Source organism: Lingula anatina, chromosome 3 (genome assembly GCF_051362555.1).
Source record: "Lingula anatina isolate TDL-2025a chromosome 3, LinAna3.0, whole genome shotgun sequence".
NCBI classification, from domain to species: domain Eukaryota; kingdom Metazoa; phylum Brachiopoda; class Lingulata; order Lingulida; family Lingulidae; genus Lingula; species Lingula anatina.
Genome location: NC_141769.1, coordinates 10,960,450 through 10,983,326, shown reverse-complemented (window position 1 = coordinate 10,983,326; position 22,877 = coordinate 10,960,450). Strand labels below are relative to the sequence as shown.

At 35.4% G+C, this 22,877-nt stretch overlaps 2 protein-coding genes and 1 non-coding gene across 4 annotated transcripts; all 3 read right to left on the bottom strand.

The window, feature by feature from the left end:
* Positions 1-183: 183 nt before the first annotated feature.
* Positions 184-5,447, bottom strand: LOC106166193 (zinc metalloproteinase nas-31). Its single transcript, XM_013544668.2, has 12 exons — positions 5,141-5,447; positions 4,644-4,688; positions 4,335-4,425; positions 4,049-4,129; positions 3,735-3,836; positions 3,359-3,520; positions 2,986-3,106; positions 2,517-2,692; positions 2,064-2,294; positions 1,738-1,876; positions 1,265-1,367; positions 184-1,007 (listed from the first exon to the last, which is right to left on the bottom strand). The coding sequence occupies exons 2-12, from the start codon at positions 4,650-4,652 to the stop codon at positions 906-908; spliced, it is 1,317 nt and encodes a 438-aa protein (XP_013400122.2). The 5' UTR covers positions 4,653-4,688; positions 5,141-5,447; the 3' UTR covers positions 184-905.
* Positions 5,448-6,461: 1,014 nt separating this feature from the next.
* Positions 6,462-22,846, bottom strand: LOC106157677 (leucine--tRNA ligase, cytoplasmic). Of its 2 annotated transcripts, none has more exons than XM_013533393.2 (31): positions 22,706-22,846; positions 22,467-22,606; positions 21,759-21,846; positions 21,439-21,519; positions 20,590-20,730; positions 19,841-20,002; positions 19,468-19,580; positions 19,151-19,214; positions 18,802-18,869; positions 18,370-18,595; positions 18,055-18,142; positions 17,596-17,672; positions 17,239-17,292; positions 16,861-17,001; positions 16,206-16,283; positions 15,723-15,808; positions 15,392-15,540; positions 14,560-14,698; positions 13,571-13,786; positions 13,134-13,191; positions 12,873-12,936; positions 11,117-11,300; positions 10,671-10,761; positions 10,144-10,284; positions 9,564-9,704; positions 9,157-9,264; positions 8,531-8,641; positions 8,032-8,136; positions 7,793-7,891; positions 7,311-7,443; positions 6,462-7,078 (listed from the first exon to the last, which is right to left on the bottom strand). In XM_013533393.2, the coding sequence occupies exons 2-31, from the start codon at positions 22,598-22,600 to the stop codon at positions 6,870-6,872; spliced, it is 3,549 nt and encodes a 1,182-aa protein (XP_013388847.2). In that variant the 5' UTR covers positions 22,601-22,606; positions 22,706-22,846; the 3' UTR covers positions 6,462-6,869. The 2 variants fall into 2 exon arrangements, with proteins under 2 accessions (XP_013388847.2, XP_086866091.1); XM_087009965.1 differs by lacking the exon at positions 12,873-12,936 and adding an exon at positions 12,189-12,252.
* LOC112041864 (small nucleolar RNA SNORD42) lies at positions 14,115-14,181 on the bottom strand. The gene has a single exon (XR_002886371.2). It is a non-coding gene; the product is annotated as a small nucleolar RNA SNORD42 (small nucleolar RNA).
* Positions 22,847-22,877: the final 31 nt, after the last annotated feature.

Sequence of the window (22,877 nt, the reverse complement as noted above, 5' to 3'; positions counted from 1 at the left end):
TAAATTTTCCTGGATATCATTGAGGTATAAAAAAAAAACATTGAGAAAATTATGGTCTTTTAATAAACCAAATGTATACCCAGCTTTTGATATCACGAGTGAAGTTCATCAGTCATTTTGAGTGTCTCGAAAATGAGTAACTTAGAACACAGATTTGCTCGAATTCTGTCGGAAGATCTAGATATTTTCTTATCCTTTTATTCATAAAGATTACACGGTACAAAAATCTAAACTTGAAAAAGTAAACCAATGTAAATGTAAACCAATGGATGGATTCTAAAGATTGTGTCCTGTATAAATGTATTGTGTAGGCGGAAGGCTCAAGTAAAAAAATAACTTATTTTACCCACACATTTTTCAGAAAAGGGAAGACATCATCAATATTTAGATACATAAAGTTGATATTCAAATAAAGTATATTTAAGTTTTCTTAAAGTTAAAGCAAATCGACAGTGTGCCTCTGAGATGCGTGTGTCTAAAATAACTGCATGGGACGGAAACATCTTTTGAGCATAAACACATACATGAATAGTATTAAAGTTAAAAGCCACCGCACTATGAAATTGCACAATATTAAACGGATTGAATAGGAAAAACACAAACACTGCTACGTAGGAATAAATTGCGTAAGGGCACTAAAGATAAAATACCTCTAACAGAGAGTGCTATGCACATGGTCTTGGAAAACCATTTGTAACCAAGCAACTGGACAACACAATCTGAGATTTTCCGAGTCTCAACAGGACCACCTAACACAATTGAGACAAACAGACCTTCGCGAACTTTTAGACATCAGCTAATACAATTTGCTTGACGGTTAATCCAGAAGACCACTACCCTAAAATGTATAGCGATCACAGTGAAAACTGAGCCTGGGTGGACAATATTGGTGGTCTCCAGGCTACTTAAAGTCGGTTACAGACGATGGTCTTGGCAAGAGTGTTGTCCAGCCAGCAGTCACAATAACACTCATATCTTGTACTTCGGGTTTTATCTTCTATTGTCACCTGAAAACAAAACAAAAAAAACTTTATTAATTGGCATTTTACAAATATCATTTTGCACGTGTCTTAATGGATTAATACCGAAGGTACTCATCTATGGAGGTCACGGGGTCCGATGGCAAGCACAGATTCCCTTTTGGTGGTAAAACAGAATTTATAATATTTCTGTTACTTCCCTATAACGTATTTTTTTTGTTAAATATTGATCTTTGTTTTGATAGGTATTTTTCCACTTATCTTTTAGAATTGTTTGCCCTTACCCTATCTAGTTTCCAATCGGAGCCAAAACCAGTGCCATCTTGACGAATATTTATCTTACTCAGATTGCTCTCGTTCGGCAAATACAGCTCCATGGTATCCACGCTGGGTGCAAATAATTATTGAAATTAATAACTTTGCAATAAATAAATAAATAAATTAATTAATTAATTGATTGATCTTAGAGAATTTGAAAAACGAACGGTACATTATTGGTCATTGATCGGCAACTTATACGCACATCATTACACTTGAGAAAGCCAAGATCATCCCAATAATAATAATAATAATAATAATAATAATAATAATTATTATTATTATTATTATTATTATAAGCTTAATAGAGATTTGCACGGTGATTTTTTGGAAACGATTTTATCCGTGGTCCTCTTGTTGAAAAAACATGTCAAATTAATCTGATTACCACTACAATTTTCATTCAACAAAACGAAACTGAGTGCGATTTTGTACTTACGACCACCTCTCAAATTCTCCCTGGACTGGGAATTCTCCAGAATTCACGCCATCTGCCCAGAACAATTCCATATACACCTTGGCATCGGTGCCAGAAAACCAAGAAGAACTGGTCTTTACCTGAATCACAAAGTCGTCCACTGAAATGGAATTGCATAAAATGTGAACGAAATGGCAAAAAGAAATATCGGATTGATATAATAGATTAGAAGATAGCGTGTTGTTTTTCTCAGAGTAGCAGAGACGATTCATCGTGCATGCTCGCATCTGACTATGGACATCTTAATAGCAGAATACAAAAATGCTTTCCAATATTATATTATTTACTTTTCCATCGAGCCTGTGGACATCCATAAAACAAATTAATCTTGTCGACATCAGTTGCAGACAAGTCGTCATTCCCGAGTGTCATGGATGGGTTGGCTTTTGCCTGTATCGTTTTCTGTCCGTTGGCGCTGAATTCAGTATTTCTGTAGTGCATCAGAGACTGGAAGTCGTACGGTTGGCCCTTGGTTGTTACTTCCCAAGATCGTTTCTTTGCAAATTGACTTGACATTCCTAAATATGAAAAAAAAATTGAAGAAGGGAACTTTTCTTTATAAAACCACGCTCCACAAGTACAAATGTTTTGCTTATTACATGACCTTCTGTGTCAGATTTTCGCCACTTACATTTATCAACCAAGAATATATTCACACCAGCTAGCAAAACGATTTTTAAGATATAAAATTGTAAAATATGATAGGAAATACAAACTGCACGCTTACTTCTTTTACTTACCGGATTTAATATTTCTATAATTAATCGTGACATAATTATCTCTGTCAGGTCGACTTTGTTCGTGGAAAAATCCAATTGCATGAAGTATTTCGTGCAGCACAGTGCCTTTACTGTAGCATCCGTTCCCAAGATTCAGTGTCTGCATGCCACCTTGGCGACCATAGGACGAAAAGCAACTGAAGGCATAAAGAAAGCATTGTGATTCAAATTCTGGTAACATATTCTATTTCTTGAAACGTTATGTTGAATCCTATGTTACTTTAATAATGCAGTTTCTGGATATTAACGTCATTAACGTGTGCGTTTACGTGCAGCTCTCCAGCTACAATGTATGTGTAAGACCGCAATGCTTTATGTGTACACATACAACAGAACATAATACACTTCTACACTTCTCTGTAAACACTTTCGATGTTCTTAAATTATGCAAAATTCTCAGCTTTCAAGTTGTTTTGTTTATGTTGATTACCTGCTACCATCCCCTGTTACTTTAATATAGTCCCTATGGTTTGTTCTGTGTTGAAATTTGATACAAGTTAACATGCTCAGACTGTTAATCGCCAATTGGAACGTAGAGGAGGCTGAACCACCTGCAACGAAAGGAATGGATTGGGCGATTTTGAGGTGTTAACCGAGTAGTTTTAACAAAATTAGTTAGATTCAAGAACAAAGAAAACCCACAAAACACACACTTGTCGTACTGTTAGGTGTATAGTAGGCGTATGATAATCTTAAATACCATCCGGTACTACAAGCTATATAAGTACAATTGTATGTTAACTTTATAAAAGGGATTTACCTATAATTATTATAGCCACATTTCCCCGACAGGGTTAACTTACCAGCAGCCATGGTATAAGGAATGATGACATCATTACCAGACTTTCTCCACTTCCTGTTAGCCCGTGACGTCATCTGTCTCTTCTCCGCTGGTGCATCACTGACGTCATCTCTAAGCATTGCTAGCAGCTCCTTGTCAACTAATATGTCGCCTTCGTGGAGGTCTGGAATAAAAAAAATCGTTTTTCATCTCGTAAGAAAATGTCTGGCCGCTATTCGGGTCGTTGTCGAGAGGTAAAATACATGTACTTTTTCGTTTTGAACTGTTAGTGTTACCTAGACACAGGGACACAATACATAGTCAGAGATTTCAGTTTTTGGATCGTTGTACTTCAAATTTTCATTCATGTTACTTTCAACCCTAACATTCAACCCTACCTCCTTCTTTCAGAGAATCCAAATAGCGCTTATACTCGGCTCGTCTTTCTAGCTCTTGGTCCTTAGCAACTTCATTCCTCAGCAGCGCTACGACATTTGCAACTGAAAAAACAATGAAATATATATATATATATATATATATATATATGTGTGTGTGTGTGTTTGTGTGTGTGTTTGTGTGCGTGTGTGTGTGTGAAAAAAGCTATTAAGACAAAAAGCATGTGCGTATCTTCTACCCACTATTATAGAACACTAGCTAGAGGACTATAATTACATATTACAAAATTGTTATGATTGCATTGTCTGCCACATACCTTCATCGCTTGATTTTTCTTTCACTGTTTGAATGCCATTTGCAAATTTTTCTCTCAGTGCTAAAAGTTTTCCCAACTCATCTGAAAACAAGGATTTGACGTTCACGTGATGACAGACACATAATGAAAAGCATGTGATATACGACTTCACAAAAATCATTTACAAAACACTTTATATTCATTTGAAATTCATTGATGAGACAAAAATTTGCATAACAAAGAACTTTGATGAATAATAAAACATTACAAGTCAAATTTTATTACATGGAGTTCAATCCCGACCCACCTTCAGCTAACCCTTCAGACCTTGTGTCCGAGACGGCTTTAGGATGACCACCATGGACCAGAAACACAACCAAACAGAGGTGATAGAAAACCTTTGAAAGAAACCCATGCAATATATGATTGATTATAATTATGATTATAATATTTGCTTTGTTCGCCTTACAAAACAGCTTCGGCTTTCTATTTCTTAAATGAAGATTCGAAATTTAAAGCTAGCATTATTGCTCGATAAACATTTACTAAGATAACTTTACAATCTCCATAGGTCCTCCGTTCTTTCAAATACGTAAAGAATAATAACTTGACTAACCTCTTTCATTTTGATGACTAGTGCCTCTGTGGCAAAATGGTATACCTGAAAATAGCACAGCGTTACGGCTCTAGGTGACATATTTACGTAGACTTATTTTTGAATAATTTCAAATTTGTAAAATTATTAAGTGTAAATACTGTTTGAAAGTACATGTATATTGCATGACTTACTTTACACGGTGTTTATGTGACAAAAGTGACAATTTTTACTACAGGGATTTCTACAGCACTATGCTGCCGAACGCCAGGCTTTGCTTGGTGTGACACACACACACAGTTCTACGTCACATAATAAAATCAACTTGGACCTCTATTTCTATGAATATGTAATGGTGATTTTGATCAATGCGTTCAGACCAAAATATCGATGTCCCTGGATCGATTCTTCAAATCAAATATATTCAAACTTTAAGAATGTTAAAACTTGAATATTTGCTACTATTTTCCTCTCAAATAAAACCAGTAAATGTGCACGTCTCAGAGCTTCAGACTCACCTGATTATCTTCTCAGCACTGCTAAATATGTAAAAATTCTGATTAAATCATGTACAAGATGGCCGCAATGTTGGCTGGTTGGTATTTACTATAAAAGTATTACGTAATGTCCATAATATCATGGGCACTCTTTCCCTGTCCATTTTGCCCCTCTATTGTTGTATATTGTTTACGTTACCAAGGGGTCATTGTGTGACTGGAATATTACTGGTCACGATAACATCTCAAATGGCGTAAGACGTGATACTTAACGGGTCAACATTCTCTATCTATGAAATGTAAATTCCTTACATTTAAGTGCCCATTAAAGAAATTATTAGTATAAGCCTTTTTTCCTTTGAGAACTAAAATGTTGAAGGTTTTCTATGGAGTGTCAGAATGTGAAGGGTCATATCATACGTTCACACAATTTTTGCAAATTAAAATTACTTAAAATAATGGTGCGCGTTGGACTACTTTGTTTTGAGAAAAAAAATCGACTCTTGGTGAAATCATTCGTCTGCCCATTAAATATAAATCACCGGTAATCGACTATATACACGCATACAGCCAGAATATTGGAGAAAAATTACATGGACATAATTAAACACTACAAAACTGGTTCCTGTGCAATAAACAGAGAGAAATAAATACTCGGGGCTGGCTTTCTGGAACAATAAAAAATGTCCATGCACAATCAGGTTGGTGGTTTATGTTTCATGTTGGCATTTACTGAACAAGAGTCCAAAGAACTGTATCTAATACAACTCTTTGATAAGTTTAAGTTTAGTTTTATCAAGGAGTTACAACAGTTACTGTTGTAACTCCTCGGTTTTATAATCTATCAGTCTTCATAAATGCTGCGTTAAGCCGTTTCGAGACTCCCATGCATTAACGGCTTACGCAAGTTTATGAATTTTTTTATTTCGAAAAGTTGATCAGCAAAACCTAGTAACACGATGTAAGGTAGTGTCTGACGCAAGGACTGATCAGAGTAACCGTTTAATTGCGACTTTGTCCGGAGAGTCAAGTAGAATTTCCTGGTGAGATGTGTCGAAAATATGGCGGAACTGGGGGACAGGAGTGACCGTTTTCCTTCAGCTTTTAACCGCCGCATAAATGGCGGAGGCAGGTTTTATAGAAAACCGTTTTCACCTCTTTTTCGGTCTTCTCAAGATCATGGCATAAATTCAGGAAAGTCAGCATCTTTTAATGACTAGATGTTACAACTAGGCTTTACACAAGACGGGATTTTGTGAACGCTCTGCACCTCATTATCAGGTGTGCAACGTTCAGTCTTCAAACTTTAAATAAAATTGATGATGTCTTCAAACTTTAAATAAAATTGAAGAAATAGTTTTATTCATAATAAAAACAATTTATTATTCAAACCAAGCACTTTTCGTATAATTTTGATACTGTAACCTCAAAAAATTGCAGTTCAGTTTAAACAGCTTTATCAATAAAACAAAGATAACTTATTTTCTAATTTAATGCTTTCAAAGGTCGCACAGTGTATAAACTTTCAGTAAATCGTTTTTTTTCTATTGGAGAATTGACTTCTGAAAAAATGCAATTGCATAATTGAGTAAGGCCGTTAGCACACTCAAAGTCATACCATAATTAAGTCAATCCAGCTGTAAACTTTAATAAATATATTCACAATGTCAATTCATTACAATTCCTGTCGAAAATTGAGAGCTGCATTTTTCCACAAAAATAATTTAAGAAGTTAATTAGCAGTAAATTTTCAGTCATCAACCATATAAGCCATCTGTGAGCCGACATCCACTGTCTTCCCATTCTCCTGTACACTAACAGTCTGTGTTTCCAGATTTATCCTGTAGATGGCATTGTCAGGCACTACAATTTTATTTTTCATTGGCTGGTCCATTACAGGGATTTGTCGTGGTCCTAGGTTTGGATCTTCGTACCTCATTATTTTCACTTTTTTGGCATCTGAAAAAAAAAGGCGTACATATATTGTCTGCCAATAAAAAGCTTACTGTATTATGGCAGCAATTATTTTATATTCTTTGCAAAAGCAAATATGCCATCATTTTTCACTTGTACCATATTACATTCCATATATCCAAATTCAAAATTATGAAAATGGTTGAGGGAATGTTCATTTTCTCTCTTTATCATTTTAACAAAACATACCGATTTTGTGTTTAAATTCACAGCCTACCTTTAATCAGTCTGTCCATCTTGGTTACCCTAAGTGCTATCTTGCTGGTTGTATCATTGTCCAGAATGGGGATGGTCATCTGAAAGTGACCGCTACATGGCTGGGGGTTTACCAAAGTCATGGCCACTGAGGGCTGGAAAAGGGATAAATAAAACTAATAATATTAATAACTTCAAAGATTTGTCTAGTCTCTAGTGTAACATGACCTGATATTTAAAAAAAAATCTTTAGAAATTTGATTTAGTCTGATTAATAATTGCCGATGTCTCATAACAAAAGTTTTTTTTTACAAAATTTTCATTAAAGATACATTATTTGTCATTTTCATATATAATATACCAATTCTCAAAGAAATCAATAAATAAAAACATTAAGGTAAGTTATCTTAGCCTTTGCATAATATTTCATTTCAATTACTATCACCCTTAATGAACAATGACTCCATGCCTTCTTCCTTACAGTGAGAACTATAGGACATTTACCTGAGAATAGTAAACCAGGAATGGTTTTCCTGGACAGTTCTCTTCCTTTATCTTGTTCTCACTTGCCTCTGTAGAAAACTTCACTTCCAGGCCTTCAAGCTGTAAATATTACAAATGCCTATAAGTACAATCCTTTCAATATATTTTGTTACCTTTACAACTATAATGTGATATCAGAATACGTAAATAAAATCTATACAATACTAATTACTATAAAGATTTAAAAAAAAATACCCTACCTCCAGAGTGGACACTAGATAGGTCAGGTTTGCCTCCAGTACAGCCTTCTCATCAAAGTCCAGGGTCAGATTCATGGCTTCCACTCCCTTCTGTGCCACGCCCTCCTACAATGGCAATTTAAAAAGCTGTTGACAGCATTATTCAAATTTATTATTTTTCATTACATCATGGCATAGCAAACCTATTCAGTTTAGTTTATATAAACCACTGGGTTGGTATTAAAGAAAAAAAAACTTTGGTTTCAAATCTCAACCACAAAGACATGTGCATGATGCAAGGACTTCACAAATGTTTAACACTTGGTGTCAAGGTACAGTTTTAGTTCGGAATCTGCATCTTATTACATTGCAAAGAAACTAGAACTGAAAGATCAAACTGTTACCAGATATACTTTGTCTAATTTTGTATAAATCTATGCAGGTTCTTCATACTGTGTTTATACATAAATTAAACTAATCAATCCAAAACTTCAGACTATCAATCAAGCAATTAACCAACCTTGACCAGCTGTACAAAAGGCATCACTTTCTTCATGTACTTCTTCAGCTCAGGTTTGTTGCCGAATGCTGCAGCTATCTCCTTGTTCTCTGGGAACTGATTGCCATGGGCCTTGCAATAAAAAATGGTGAATTCACAATCATACTCAAACGAAGCCAGCGGTCACCTAGCGGTCAGTGAGTGTGAACAACTACTCACGTCAGTCTGATGAAGGCCTTCGACCAGGTTGGCCGTAAGCTAACGGTACGGAAAATTTTAGGCTTGTGTCTGAGAATTTTCATGTTTATCCAACAACCAAGCTAATGAACATTTTTGCTCATTTACGAAGCCAGTACTGTTCGTCAAAAAGCAAATGTTTCGTTGAATATGTGACATTACTGATAAGTTCTCTCCTGCCACAACTGAATGAGTGAGAGTGCTACCTTTAATCAAATATCTAGAAAAGAAGGTAGAACATTAAAGCCAATGCTGAATAAAGTGAAGCAACCCCAAAACTTAACATGGAGAATTACTCTTGATATTAAGAGTACAATCCCTGAGAGTAACCATTGTTACAGAGTATGTTACCCCCAAATCGTACAGTGAGAGAAGACCATGCTACTTACTAGGTGATCCCCATACCTTACCTTATAAAGCTGGTTCAGAGTAGTGAGCACTGTATTCTGCCAGGGAGGGTATGTCTTGGCAATCCAGATGGTTCCATGGGTGGGTTTACTGGGTGGAGGGGATGCTTTCTGTAGTACAAATTGATAGACACTTTTAGGATACCCCTTTGTTGCTTAACACTGATGCAAGGCTTTTTAGAAAAATTGCAAGTTAGTTGAGATTGTTTTTAAATCCCATTGCTTCACACTTTCAAAAGTGAAACAAGCACTTAATGGTATCAATTATATCTGTTTAATGCTATCTTGCAGTGATTAATAAACAATTTTCTAATCAACAAGTATGACATTTTAAAAAGCTATACAAAATTATTATATAATAGTTCTTTATACTATACTATCCGCTTGAAAAACTAGCAGCAATTCACTACCTTTCCCTTTCCTGGTGTCATGTAAGCCTTCAGCCTCAGTCTGAACTCTCTGGTAGAGTCGTACAGATATTGCGCCTGTTTCAACAGCATTTCATCCACAGCCTCAACTGCTGGCCATTGTGCCTGCATGATGCTGCCTTCCTGCAAGGGAGATGTAATATTTGTTTATGTATAATAAACATATCAGATGCCTTGTACTAAAACATCCCTGGAGGAACCCCCCTAATCAAAATGAATAGTTTGCTGCAAACTACACTTTAACAGTTTGAGGAAAACAGTCTCAAGGAATACACAAGAAAATATTATTACAGACAGGATCTACAACTTGCGATTATACTTGTAAAATATAACTACATCTGCCACCCTAAATCAAAGACAAAAGTTCTATCAATTTGATGCTGATTTAATATTACAGATATAAATATATTATACAACTCTCTCGAATTCTAAAGAGAAATACTTAAAGAAATTGCACAAAACTAAAAATCACATATTTCAGACAAATACTTTTCTTCCTTAACAAGCACTATTGGGTTGAGAAAAATCCAACCCTGCTTACATGAATTAAATATACACGTACCTTTCCAAGGAGCCCCCAGATGTATTCACAGAGATGGGGACATATGGGGCAGAGCAGTAATGCCTGTGTCTCTATGAACCTCAGTACCAGGTCCCTGTGCATATCCCCCATGGTGCACTCTCTGTATCGGTCTCTTATACTCTACAAGAAGAAAATATTCAATTATTCAAGCATTTGATAATTTTTTTCCTTTTGTACATAAAAAATGGTAAATATAAGATGAATGTTGTCTTAGTTGTATCAAACATCATCCATCAAAACACTTTTTTTCACAGCTATGGCATAATACCAATTTGAAATTTGCTCAGAATTTAAAGTCATAAAACCAGTTATATGCTCTATTGCAAGCTTTAATCAATAAGACCATATGAACATCCTGAAAATCCCATTTATAATCAGACTAGTCCAATATTACTTCTTCTAAAAAGCTTTGTGGAATCAAATAGTACTTACTGTCATTCATAATTTTTTAAACTGATGACAAAAAATTTTTAATTCAAAATAATGTCAACTTGTCTGAAACACACCTGGTATTCAAAGAATCCAGACTTCACCACCTCCTTAAACAACATCTTCTCATAGTTCTGCTCTGTCAGCAAAATGGCACTGTTCATCTCACTGGAAAAATCAATTCAATCCTATTTCTTAATACATCTTCAAAAAAACCTGGCTATTTCAACTTTTGAACTAGTAAATTCCTAATCATACTGTTATCAGTCACAAATTTCATGCAAAACTTCATTTTCTTGATCATTTCATGATCCGATTTAAAACCTTGTTCCAAATCAATAGAGCATTTCTGATTTAAACACATCTTTCCTTTTCAAAATGTTTGCATCCTTTTTTTATTGTTCAGTTGTGCACAATCCGTTCAAGTAACATAACCAGTTAACTTTGTTTATATTTGATGAAACCCTACCCGTACATATGATTTGGCTGGAATAATTACAGCAACTTGGACAAAGAGACTTACTTGATAAAAGCCTTGTCATTAAAACTATCCATAGGTCCTGTTCTCATCTTGTCAGCAGTGGACAACATCTCTTTCACCCACTCCAAGAACGTGTACAGGCGCAGCAGACCTGCATCCGCCATTGCTTCAACGAAGTTTGCATCTTCAAGGGTGTCGCCAGCATCTGCCAGAGCCAAGCGCATACCTAGGACAGGAATCCAAGGCAAACATTTAGTCAAAATATCTCAAAAAATAAATAAATTAAAATAATAACATCTGCTCATCATCATTGACCGTTACATCTGTTTGCATCATATGACCTTTGTAACATTTCAGGACAGTTGTTTAAAAACAGTTGGCATTAACAGAAGCAACAACAGTTATATGAAGTGAAGGACTAAAAATTAAACTGTTATTTTATGCCATGCAAATACCTAAATATTTTAAACTAAGATTCCATTTAATTCAAATGTATACCAAGATTATTTGCTGATGTGAATGTAAACTTAAAACACTTCCAAAATGCTGGAAGACCAATCATAAGTTAATCAAGCATACTACTCAAAAATAATCATTGAAAGAGCATCATGAACTTTTGGAAAACAGTGTTTTACAACTATGCATAAAATAGATTCCAATTGATGGAGTCTAGGTTTGTAGTGAAAGAAATAAAAACATGTCCTAGCTGTAACAAAGCAGTGAACACCCAAGACAACAAACCAAAATTTGACTCAAGCATATAGGAAAATAAAACAACACAAATTTTCCTTTGTGACAAACAATCTTGACTAATATGACAACAAGGTTAGTGGTTTATATTTGTGAATTCTATGCTTATCAAAACATGAAAAGCAACAGACTGACAGGTATATTACGACAACTGAAAATTGGACAATTCTGGGTCTAGAACACAGTAATGTTGGCTTCCTCACACTGATAAAGTTTATAACAAAAGTCTGTGATCAAACAAACACAAATTATTAAATGGAAACAAAGAACTATCCTAGTCAGAGAAATATGTCAATCAAATGGCCCTCCATTTTCACAAATTGTTAGGAAAAAAGCCAGTGCATCAAACCACGCAACCCCTTACCATCTGCTGAGAATTTTGCAATGGCATCATACAATGTCAAAAAGTTGCCAGTTTGTTTTGACATCTAGAAAAAATTGGACACAGAATATTCCATTACGACACTGATTACTAATAAGCTACCTATGTAGAGTCACCAAGAACAGCCATGCCCAAAGATCAACTGGGTTTTAGCACCATCTTCACAATTTATTTGTAATGATAAGTAAGCAAAAAACAATAAGATCTTCAAAATTGGACTTGATTGAATAGTGTTAAGTCCAACTGGTTTAAGTAAGTTCAACATGGATATTCATTTTATCAACAAAACTTTCTTAAGGATATTTCACTGTAGTTCTAACCTAAAGTAGTTGATCTTTGGTATATATGCTGGTATTAAAATACTGGTTCCTCAACATAAGAATCCCTTCCTGTTTCATGCTCCATCCAGCCACCTTAACCACAGCATTACTATTTGTCAATGACCAGCTTTCTCACTGTTGGCACTTTGGTTCCTGTTCTCCATTGTAATAAATATTTTTCATTTCAAAGCTTTATTTTATTGCATACCATGCCAAACTTCTTTTGCCTTCAGATATCATACAAATATACCATATATATTTTGCTCTCAGAAACCAAAGATCAAATTGCCAAACAGTAATGCATGGAGTACATGTTATGTGATTTCTCCATTATCTGTATGCATACCATCGGCAGAGAATTTGCCTATTGCCTGCATTAGTGTCAAGAAATTCCCTGTAGATTTGGACATCTGTAATACAACCACTTGCATCAATAGCAAATTAAACTTAACATTTTTATCTTTTTTACAAATAAGTGTACAATCTAATATTAAAGCTTTTACCAAATTTAACCATCAAAACAGAATTTTCAAAAGACATAACTTTGAAGGTGAGTATGAAACTCTTTTCTTCCAATAAAAAGTTGAAATTAAAGTATGGTTTGTACCTTTTCAGAGTTCAGCAGCAGGTGCCCATTTGCCCTGAACCCAGCTGGCCATTTTGACCTAAAGATAAAAATGAAACTAGTCTACTTCTTTGGCATATAAGATGTCTAATAAATGTTTTATTAACTACAGGCCTGACAGACGAGAAAGCAAATTGCATATACAAAATCATTTTCTGTAGTAAGAATGACAAACAAAACATGTCCCTCTTTGTGTAATTCCATATTCTCACTAAGCAGAGAGTACAAAATGGTTTGGAGAGGGTTTATGTGGCACAGGCTACCAAGTCAATGTTCACTGAAACAGAACAATGACCTGACTTTGTGTGCACAAAAAGTAAATCTGCTGATCTTTGCCTAGAGGAATCATTTTACGCAGAAGTTATTCTTCTTACAGTTTGTCTCTTTAAGATCAACATTTCACTCTCGTTTCTACGTACTTGTCATCAGGCCAGATAGCACAGTGGTTGTAGATGTAATACGTAATATGGTTTGGGATCAGATCTTTGCCAGACACCCTGACGTTCACAGGGTACCAGTATTCAAACTCTCCCCTCAGCTTGTCCAGGGCAGCCTTCGGAATCTGGCAGTTCTTCGGCATAGGTGTCGTCTTGAAAAATATGTAGTCCCAGACTTCTGGGGTCATCTGCTCTGGCCTGAAACAGAGATAGAGATAAAAATAGAGAAGTCATATTTAAACATTAATGAAATTTTGGCATTCCCTAGAGCATTGTTAATACCAGGTCCATGCCTTCTGGATTTATTTCAGTGAACCTTAACATACATGCAGTTTTGTTGATATTAAGTTTTAAAGATAGATGTCATGGAATCTAAACAAGCTCAGATGAGCTTTATCATAAGTATTCAAGAAGTATCTGTCATTAAATCTCACTGATAACTAGCCTTGTTTAAAATCTTATGTTGGAGAATGTACGGAATCAGATCAACTATTTCCTAGCTGTGAGTGCCTAACAATATATGAGAGTGCATCAGAGGTTCCTTAGATGAGTCTCTTCAAAGTCATCAGATTCAACATTTCCATCATCTGCACTCTCAACACACCGAACACATGAATCTGATCACTTAACAAAAAGAGAAAAGCAAGCTCAAAACTTAAACACCCAGCTCTATACAGTATTAATTGAGTATCAATTTTCTATTTCACCAATAACATCAGTTACTTCATGTTGAGAGTTCTCTTCTAGATTTGACTACTTTTGTATGCATAGACATTTGTGCCTTGTCTAAGTGATTCAACCATGTAATATTTCTATTCTATTTATGCCCCTTACCTAATGTCAAAACTTCTCTTCGCCTGCCCCCTTCCAATATACGATAAGCATACTTTCCAAGATTTGACAATCAATTATTTGTGTATCAAGTTACACAAACCAAAACATACAATACCAGTTTTTCTGTCAGCCATTACCTAATGTTAAGAGGGCCATTCCCACTGCCGTCAATGATTCCTCCCTGCAGGAGATGGGCCACAGTGTAGTAGGCGTTGTAAATAGTGGAGTCAGACAGAGACTCTATCAGATACTGTGGGTCCCAGGGAAGCTTGGTACCTGAAATATTACAGTATAGACTTAATCATTTTTAAATTAGTTCTTTTTTTTATTCAACAGCTTCTAATAGGACAAAGTACAGTTGCATATTTCAATTTTTTCACTACTGCTAGACTTGATCACAGAGTTGAGACTGTCACAACTTTTAGGTGTCATAGTAAATGGCTTTTGACCAGACATAATAACCAAAGTTCAGTATAGTATATATAATTACGTATCTTATGGAAAGTGTACAAATACTCTTCTATGAAAATGTTGACACATATGTTCCTCTTTGTGTGATTTTATATTCTCACTAGGCAGAGAGTACAAAATGGTTTGGAGAGGATTAATATGGCACAGGCTACCAAGTCAATGTTCACTGAACAGAATAATGACCTGACTTTGTGTGCACCAAGATTTTAGTATTTAACCAATTTTCAAAAGTCATTTTATATATATATCAAAACAATTATATTCAAAAATACTCAAAAACTTCCATTTCAATATCTAGGTATCAATTTTTATTTTAAAACTTATGACAAGTAATTTAATACTGAAAATATGCTAAAATCAACCCAAGTAAACTTGGGAAATAATAAAACTAAAAGCTTCTCCTCCAATCTTAGGATTTTTCAAATTTTACACAGCCAAAGAGAAGTTATACATCTAAGATCTTAATGAGAAGAGATCCTGATACAGGAGACTACCTACCAAGGCCATAAGACCTGGAACATGCATGTTCATGTAGCCAGCTGAGGGTGGCACTCAGGCCATGGCGGACCTCATCAGAGTAAGTATTCATGTAACTCAGGCACTCTGCAGCCTGCTTTTTCCAGCCTTCTTCCCCATAGTCCAAGTACCTGGTGTGTAATATAGTATTGTTTGTAAAAAATATTGCACTGCACAACATTTGAAAATATTGGATTGTTGACTTTAACTATATTCCATGTAGTCACTTTATGCAGTCAGCTACCCAACTTTTGAACTTTGTTTTTTTTCCTGAAATAGGCCTATGGTAGGACAAAGGAAATGTTCCACTTACCACTGATCACAGAGAGCCACCACACATTCATCCCCAGACCTTGAGATCACCTGCTTCTCTGGCTCCATGTAGATTGCTGCCTCATTCTGAAACAGAGTAAAAATACAAAATGCAGCAATACTGGTATAAATTGGCTAATGAATAAAACAGTTACCTTAATTCGTATTATAAAAACAGACATCGTAAGTCACAACATTAGATACTGTTACAAATGCAGGTATTTCTTTTTGTATGACAATTTTCAAAATAACTTTTATGTTTTTGTCATAGAAACAGCTTTGCAGCTTATTCCAATTAGTCTTGTTACAATATATTTTAATTTGAGGTATTTCTATTTGGTACTTATGCTCCCCCATTTATTTCATTTATTGGGAACATTTGGTCTCCAGTTCACTTGACATTTTTCTCTCAAAGAAAACTTTTAATTAAAAATTTGATTAAAATTGTTTGATTTCGTTAAGTCATAACAAGTGCTATCCTTACTTTCTCCACCATGATCTTCTGAATTGATTTCTTTACATCCTGCACTTTCTGTCCCTTAAATCCTTCCACCAGCATGACCTACAAAAGACATCACATCAAACAGCTTAGTGTTATAATGCAAATCACATAGGTTTTGTATTAATATCAAATCAATCTGTTAGCTAAAATTCATTTATAAAATCTAAATTACAAACCACTATGTAATATTAATTATGTTCCTATCTGTGATAATTCAAATGTAACACAGAATAAAACTACATAATATGTTCCTCTTTGTTTAATTCCATATTCTCACTAAGCAGAGAGTACAAAATGGTTTGGAGAGGTTTAATATGGCACAGGCTACCAAGTCAATGTTCACTGAACACAGAACAATGACCTGACTTTGTGTGCAATGACTTGTCCAATTACAGTGCACTATACAAAATTAATTAAGGTGAATAGTTTTAGTCATCTTCCCACTGTCCATTATCTGCAACCTTTTGCAAAGCAATAAATTTGAAAGAAAGGATAGAGTAGTATGCATATTAGTCAATTATTTTCTTTTACACCACAGTGAAGAGACTTGACTATAGGGGACAAAAAAAAAAAAAAAACTCAGTAGCTGAAAAGCACTTATCAGCTTTCTGACACTGGGTGACAGGCTTCAACTTACCCCTTCATAAAATCCTTTGAGATACACTTTCTCCTTGGCTTCTGTCAGCTTGTCCTTGTCATTCTGACTCTGAATCTTCAGTTCATCACACACTGTCACTGCAGACAGGTTGCCAAACCCAGGGATGTCTATGATAGGCACCTGGAGGGAGAAATGGAACCCATACATTTGTATGTAGTTGTGTCTGTGCATGCCTTCATGTAAATAAAACAAAACAGTTCAGGTAGAATATTTCATTTTGAGGGTATTCCAGTATATTTTCCATCTTTCTTAGCTCAATTGTAGTTTTGTTTTTCATATATTCAGAAAAGATAGCCTTTAGGCTACATTTTGAATGTATGCTCTTTTTCCATTTAAATATTCTTTACAAAGACTTACAGGTTCAAAAGGCAGGACCATCTCATCCTTAATCCCATATTTTTCTCTGAATGGCTGAAATCAAAAAAAAAAAATTAAAAGAAACATATACACCTAAAGATTTTAATATCAACTGGCTACACGTGGGTGTGTTTGCCAAAATCTGATTGCCACAAAGTTTATACAAGTCTCTTCTCCTTAGTGTAATTTTATACTTTCAATATACAAAGAAAACAAAATAGTTCAGAACAGGTTCTTATATCATAAGCAACCAATTTAGTGTTCACTAAAACAGAAAAAAAAATCATGGTTGAAAAAAATCAATATTTGACAATCAGTCATAAATTGTTTAAAAATAAAAAATTATTTGGTTGTAACCTGCTTTTTCTTAAGATCTCTCAGAGCGGCATAGTCATCTGGGGCATCACTAGGTACACTAGTTACCACTCCTGTGCCTGCAAATTTAGAATGAAAAGTTTTCTTAACACAACCAGTGAAAAGCTACACTTTTTCAGCTTACTGTTTATGTTTATGCTCTTCCTCAGACTGATGTTGATACAAATATAAATGATAGCCATGTGACATGATAAATATAATCATAATGTTATTGATCAATGTAAAGAACACATAGCAAGTCCAAAATACTGAACTGATATGAATCCTCGAAAACCAACTACTTTAACAATGTGTTAACAACTGTTCACTCAGCAACTGTGCATATCCGATAAAAAAATTATTCATCAGCTAAACTTTTTACTGGGGTGAACTTCAGCTAAAAGAATGTGGCAAGGCATAATCACACTAAAGACTACAAAAGAGGGCTTTCAAGAGACTTACCTTTATCCTCCTTTATGGTCAACATGGGCAGAGTGTAGATCACTTTGTAAGATGTCAGGGGGGCATGGAGGGCAGCTCCCATAAAATCCTGGAAAATTTGTAGATACAAAGTAGCTAAAGAAATAAATAGCATCACTTTTATTAACAAACTAAATTTGAAAAAACTGAAAAAAAAATGAATTTGTGACAAGATTATCTGATTACAATCCTTCTGATACCATGCTACGTTATAAAACATTTGAATTCATTATAAGAAGAAAGATGTTAAATAAATAAAGTTGCGGTTGTATAAATGTCCCAGGAAGTTCACTTTACCATGCCTTTCAGTTCCATCACAACATCCACCTTCCCATCATTCTTAGTGAAACCTTGGTAACTCATGTTCCTGGCTGCTCTCCTGGTGCACACAAAGATCTCCCCATTAGCCATCTCTGTGGCAACATAAGTTAGGTCTGGGTGGATCCAGCAATTGGTCTGACCAAACATGGTCTCTGGTCTTAGTGTGGCAGCAACCAGGTACACAGACTTGCCTTCTAGGGGCCTGAGATGATGGGGAAGAGGGAAATATTAGATCTGGTCCAATTAAAATGTCAAATGAGTCTCATGCAAAAAAGGAAAGAGATGACCACATTGTGAGTACTGAGCAATTCACTGTCACAGTTACTTTTTATTTCAAACACTGTTGGTTAAAATTATAACCATCCTGTCTGTACTGAAAGACTGACTAGTCCTGCAGGAGGCACCTACTTTAGCTTGGCTGGGTATGGCGCCATCAGCTTCATCTTGATAATAGTGTACTCCTGGGGACCAACACCCTGAAATCAAAATAATATTTGATGCTCATGAATGCAAAATTTACATTCATAGTCACTGTTTTACTTTCGGGTTAACAAAATACATCACTCAAACTTTAGGAGTACAGTATATTTCACTGAAAATTCCCCCTTTAAAAATTCAACAACCCAATTAAGGGTTTAATCAGCGAGCTGTCAAGCTGTCATTTGAAGAGCCAATCTGAGCAGAAGACAGCATATTTTATGGATGGATGTCTTGTTAAAATTCTTATACACACAAAAAAGATGTGAACCACACCCACCTCTCCAGTACTCCTGTCATGGTCCATACAGGGCTGGCCATCTTTAGGAGAGAATATTGTGTACCTGGAAAGATGGCATGATAGAATACTTAGAACATTGATTCCTTTATTTCAATGCAGTGTTCATTTTTTTTCTTAAATCCAAGTTTACACAAAATATGCAACTGGATACTAAGTGAGCAAGTTTCAAATAAATCTCTCTTAACCCCTAGAAAGTCAATAAATATGAAACACAGATTTTTCTGGCATGAGTTTTCACAAAGAATCTATAGATAATACCTAATAATCTCTGCCCTTACATATATCTCTTTACTCACCTCTTTCCAAATTTCACCTTGTCCCTGGCCTTCAGTCTGAGGAAAGACCAACTCACAAAGGAATCATAAAATGGATTGACATCCGTGGTGATGAAACTTCTTCTCCAGTCCACCTGGAAGTTCAGATATCATCAAAATGTAGTCAAATTATGAGGAGAATCATGTACCTTCAACAGACGGACATGCAGAACACCATATAATCTAAATGGTTTTCTTAGAATACTTAACAATCTTTACTTTGTATGTATTTTCAAGTGTTATAATTTCATTATTAAACTAAGGTTCACCATTTTCAGAATATTGTCCAGGGCAAAATTTAGGAATTCACCATGAACACCCAAACCTTCTCTGTAACTATCAGTCACAATTTTACCTTCAGACCCATAGAGCAGAGGTCTTTCATAGCCAGAGGTGGGAAGAAGTAGAGCCAGTGCATGGGGTCAGCAAACTTCTTGATCTCTTCATCCACTAGCCCCAGGGACATCATGATCTGCCACTGGTACTTGCTGGACCCAGTCTTAGCTGCAAGCTTACTCTGTTATTGAGAAAAAGCATACAACAGAAATTAAAAAACTTAAGTGATAGAGAAATGAAATTTATCATTCTTTAGCAAATACTGTGTTTTAGCCAAATAACAATATTTCACCAGATTAAAAAAATCTCTCCTTTCCTCTCACTGAAGTCATATTTTTCTTATCAATAGTAGATTTTTGGAAATGGCAAAAAAACTCTTCTGGTAGTATGAGCCCAAAAAACCTGCCTCAGCTTTAAACTTAATCTTGCATACACAACTTATGTCCAATATGTATAGTATTTATCATTATCAACCACAGTCTTTAATTCTGTAACCATAGAAGTCTATGCTGTAACATGTCTCTCCATACAATGTTTTTAAATTACTACCATTCTTCAAGAATATCAAATAAAAGCTCAAATGAACTTCCCATTTTATTTACAGCTTCATTCCTTGAATGCATTTTTCCAGATATCAGTTCTGAATAATCATATTCAATATAGTGTCCATTTATGAAAATAACAAAACATTATGTATGTACTTTGTACCTTCTCTTTCAAGAATTCTCATGGACTAGGTACGTATTTGGTGGGATGCTCACAACTCACCTTCTTCCCTTTAGATTTATCCTCAATCTTGAGCTCCTTCTCCTGCTTCTTGTCCTTGTTCTCTTCATCTTCATCTACTTCAGGAAATCTTGGAGGATAGCCAAAGTCTTCCATCTCTCTTTTCAGCTTATCTGCACATGCCTGAAAATATATGGAAACAATGCCAAATTCCAATTATAGGTGTCATGTAGGAGATTTTAATGCCAAATTTACTACAACCTATTCAACAGTGCTAGCAAAGGCAGAGAACTTATATTTTTTATATATTTTGTCACCAAAATGATGCCGTAGACTGAAAGATAATTTCACAAATGAAATAGTCTGCTGTAATGATGCCAAATATATTTATGATAAACAGATCCAAATCTCTTTTTAACAAGTGTAACAATGTTCTCATGTATCTCCATATACTTATTATATGTTTCCATTAGCAGAAACATATAGGGATCAAGGAGATGTCACTTTATATAGCACAGTAACTCCTTGTGTTTGCTTTTGTAAGTTACAGCAATTTAGGAGAATTGTGCAGTCCTTCAAATTAATTTAACTGATTGACATTTTTTTTGACAATTCATATGAAGTGGGCAATACTTTATGTTTATTCTGGGTCTAGTATATCTAAAGCAAATACAAATGCCGTTTAGATTCACCTCTAAGAAAGAAAAAATGATGAAGATTATTTACTGCCAAAAAATTCAAATATACCATTCACTGTCAATATACAATGTACTTGATGACACTAAGTCACTTAGCCTGTGCAAAGAATGAAACTAAGTGAAAAAAGTTACATAACATCTATCATGTGATTCAATGAAAAAAAATGTACCACTGGCTTCAAAAAGACAATACCTTGATGGGCATCCCTGTACAGTGAAAAGCAAAAGGAAACAAACATCTTTTCCCCTTCAACTTTTGGTATCCCACTGCAAACTGAAATACAAATAATCATAGAGAAAACTGAAATGCCAGTTATGATAATGCAAACTGAAATACAAATTACTAAGGAGTTGATAGAAAGACTACTTCTGTAATTCAATTTTCTTATTTCTATACATTCAAATACTGTCCGTAAGTCAGAATTCTATTTGGGATGTGCTCAATCTTTACAAAAACACTGATGACAATGTTCACACACTAAATTATAATCTTGGATCGGTGTGGATGTTTACCTCACATTTAGAGATGGTGAAGGTGTGACCCAGGTGAAGACGTCCATTCATGTAAGGATAGGGAAAGGTGACGAAGTAGGTGTCCTTCCTGAAGTGAAATACAAATCATCTCACCATCAATAAAGCACTGAATCATGCCTACCTTTAAAAAGGTAAAATATGGGACATTACATTTTAACTGATATTCTTTTTTATTGAAATTTTCAGTTTATTATCATCAGACATTGCTGAATTGTGAATTATTCGGTCAGTTTTGGAGCTTCATAATTTATGACAAGTTTTGTTAATAACAATATCTGACAACACAATGGTTATTCACTTTCCCTAAAAATAAATAAATAAATAACAGAATAACGAACACTATGTAGTGGCTGGCCGGGACTGTCCCGGGCTCGGTAGCTCAGTCGGTAAGAGCGGTCGCACGGTTTGCGAGAGTCCCGGGTTCGAGTCCCGGTCGAGCCTTGGTGTTTTCTCCCCACAAATCGCTACAATGGTGGCAGCGGTGGGATGTTGGACTTGCGTCTCGCATTTGGTGGGGAGGAGTGTACTAGATGGCCGGGACTGTCCCGGGCTCGGTAGCTCAGTCGGTAAGAGCAGTCGCACGGTTTGCAAGAGTCCCGGGTACGAGTCTCGGTCGAGCCTTGGTGTTTTCTCCCCCCAAATCGCTACAAATTGCTACTACATTAACAACACACGAAATTTTCTTACTTGCTCTCGGATGACCCTGGTTCTGGGGCATCTATCTCAAATGCTTTCTCCCTAGCCCATCTCTCTTGCATCTGTTTCTCTATCTCTCGGATTTCAGTCAGCTTAGCTGTGCTCTTCCTTTCCACGCTCACCATTTTCACCTGGATAAATAACGAACGTTATGACTAAATATCATGGCTTTCTTCGTCCCAAATAATACAGTAAGAAGTAACAAAACAAATTTAAACGTTCGTACTTACTTTTAAGCATACGCTTGTCAGCGTGCCGAATATTTTAGTTTCTTTTTTGTGTCTTTTATCTACTTTTCTGTTGCAATATTGGACAGGCCATGTGCAAAACCGGAAATCGTAGCGGTGTCGTAAGGAAGTACTTGAGAAAGGTAGCGACACTACATTTGACTTTTGCTCTAGT

What these genes read in the sequence shown, in the direction of transcription:
- LOC106166193 (XM_013544668.2), bottom strand. An exon ending in GTCTGAAGGGTTAGCTGAAG is followed by an intron (nt 4,130 to 4,334) that starts GTGGGTCGGGAT and finishes CCTTGTTTTCAG; the next exon opens with ATGAGTTGGGAAAACTTTTA. An exon ending in GGATTCTCTGAAAGAAGGAG is followed by an intron (nt 3,521 to 3,734) that starts GTAGGGTTGAAT and finishes TTTTTATTCCAG; the next exon opens with ACCTCCACGAAGGCGACATA.
- LOC106157677 (XM_013533393.2), bottom strand. Translation starts at nt 22,600, where the DNA reads ATGGTGAGCGTGGAAAGGAAGAGCACAGCTAAGCTGACTGAAATCCGA. An exon ending in AGGCAAATTCTCTGCCGATG is followed by an intron (nt 11,301 to 12,872) that starts GTATGCATACAG and finishes TTCCTGTCCTAG; the next exon opens with GTATGCGCTTGGCTCTGGCA. An exon ending in GATGGACAGACTGATTAAAG is followed by an intron (nt 7,079 to 7,310) that starts GTAGGCTGTGAA and finishes TTTTTTTTTCAG; the next exon opens with ATGCCAAAAAAGTGAAAATA.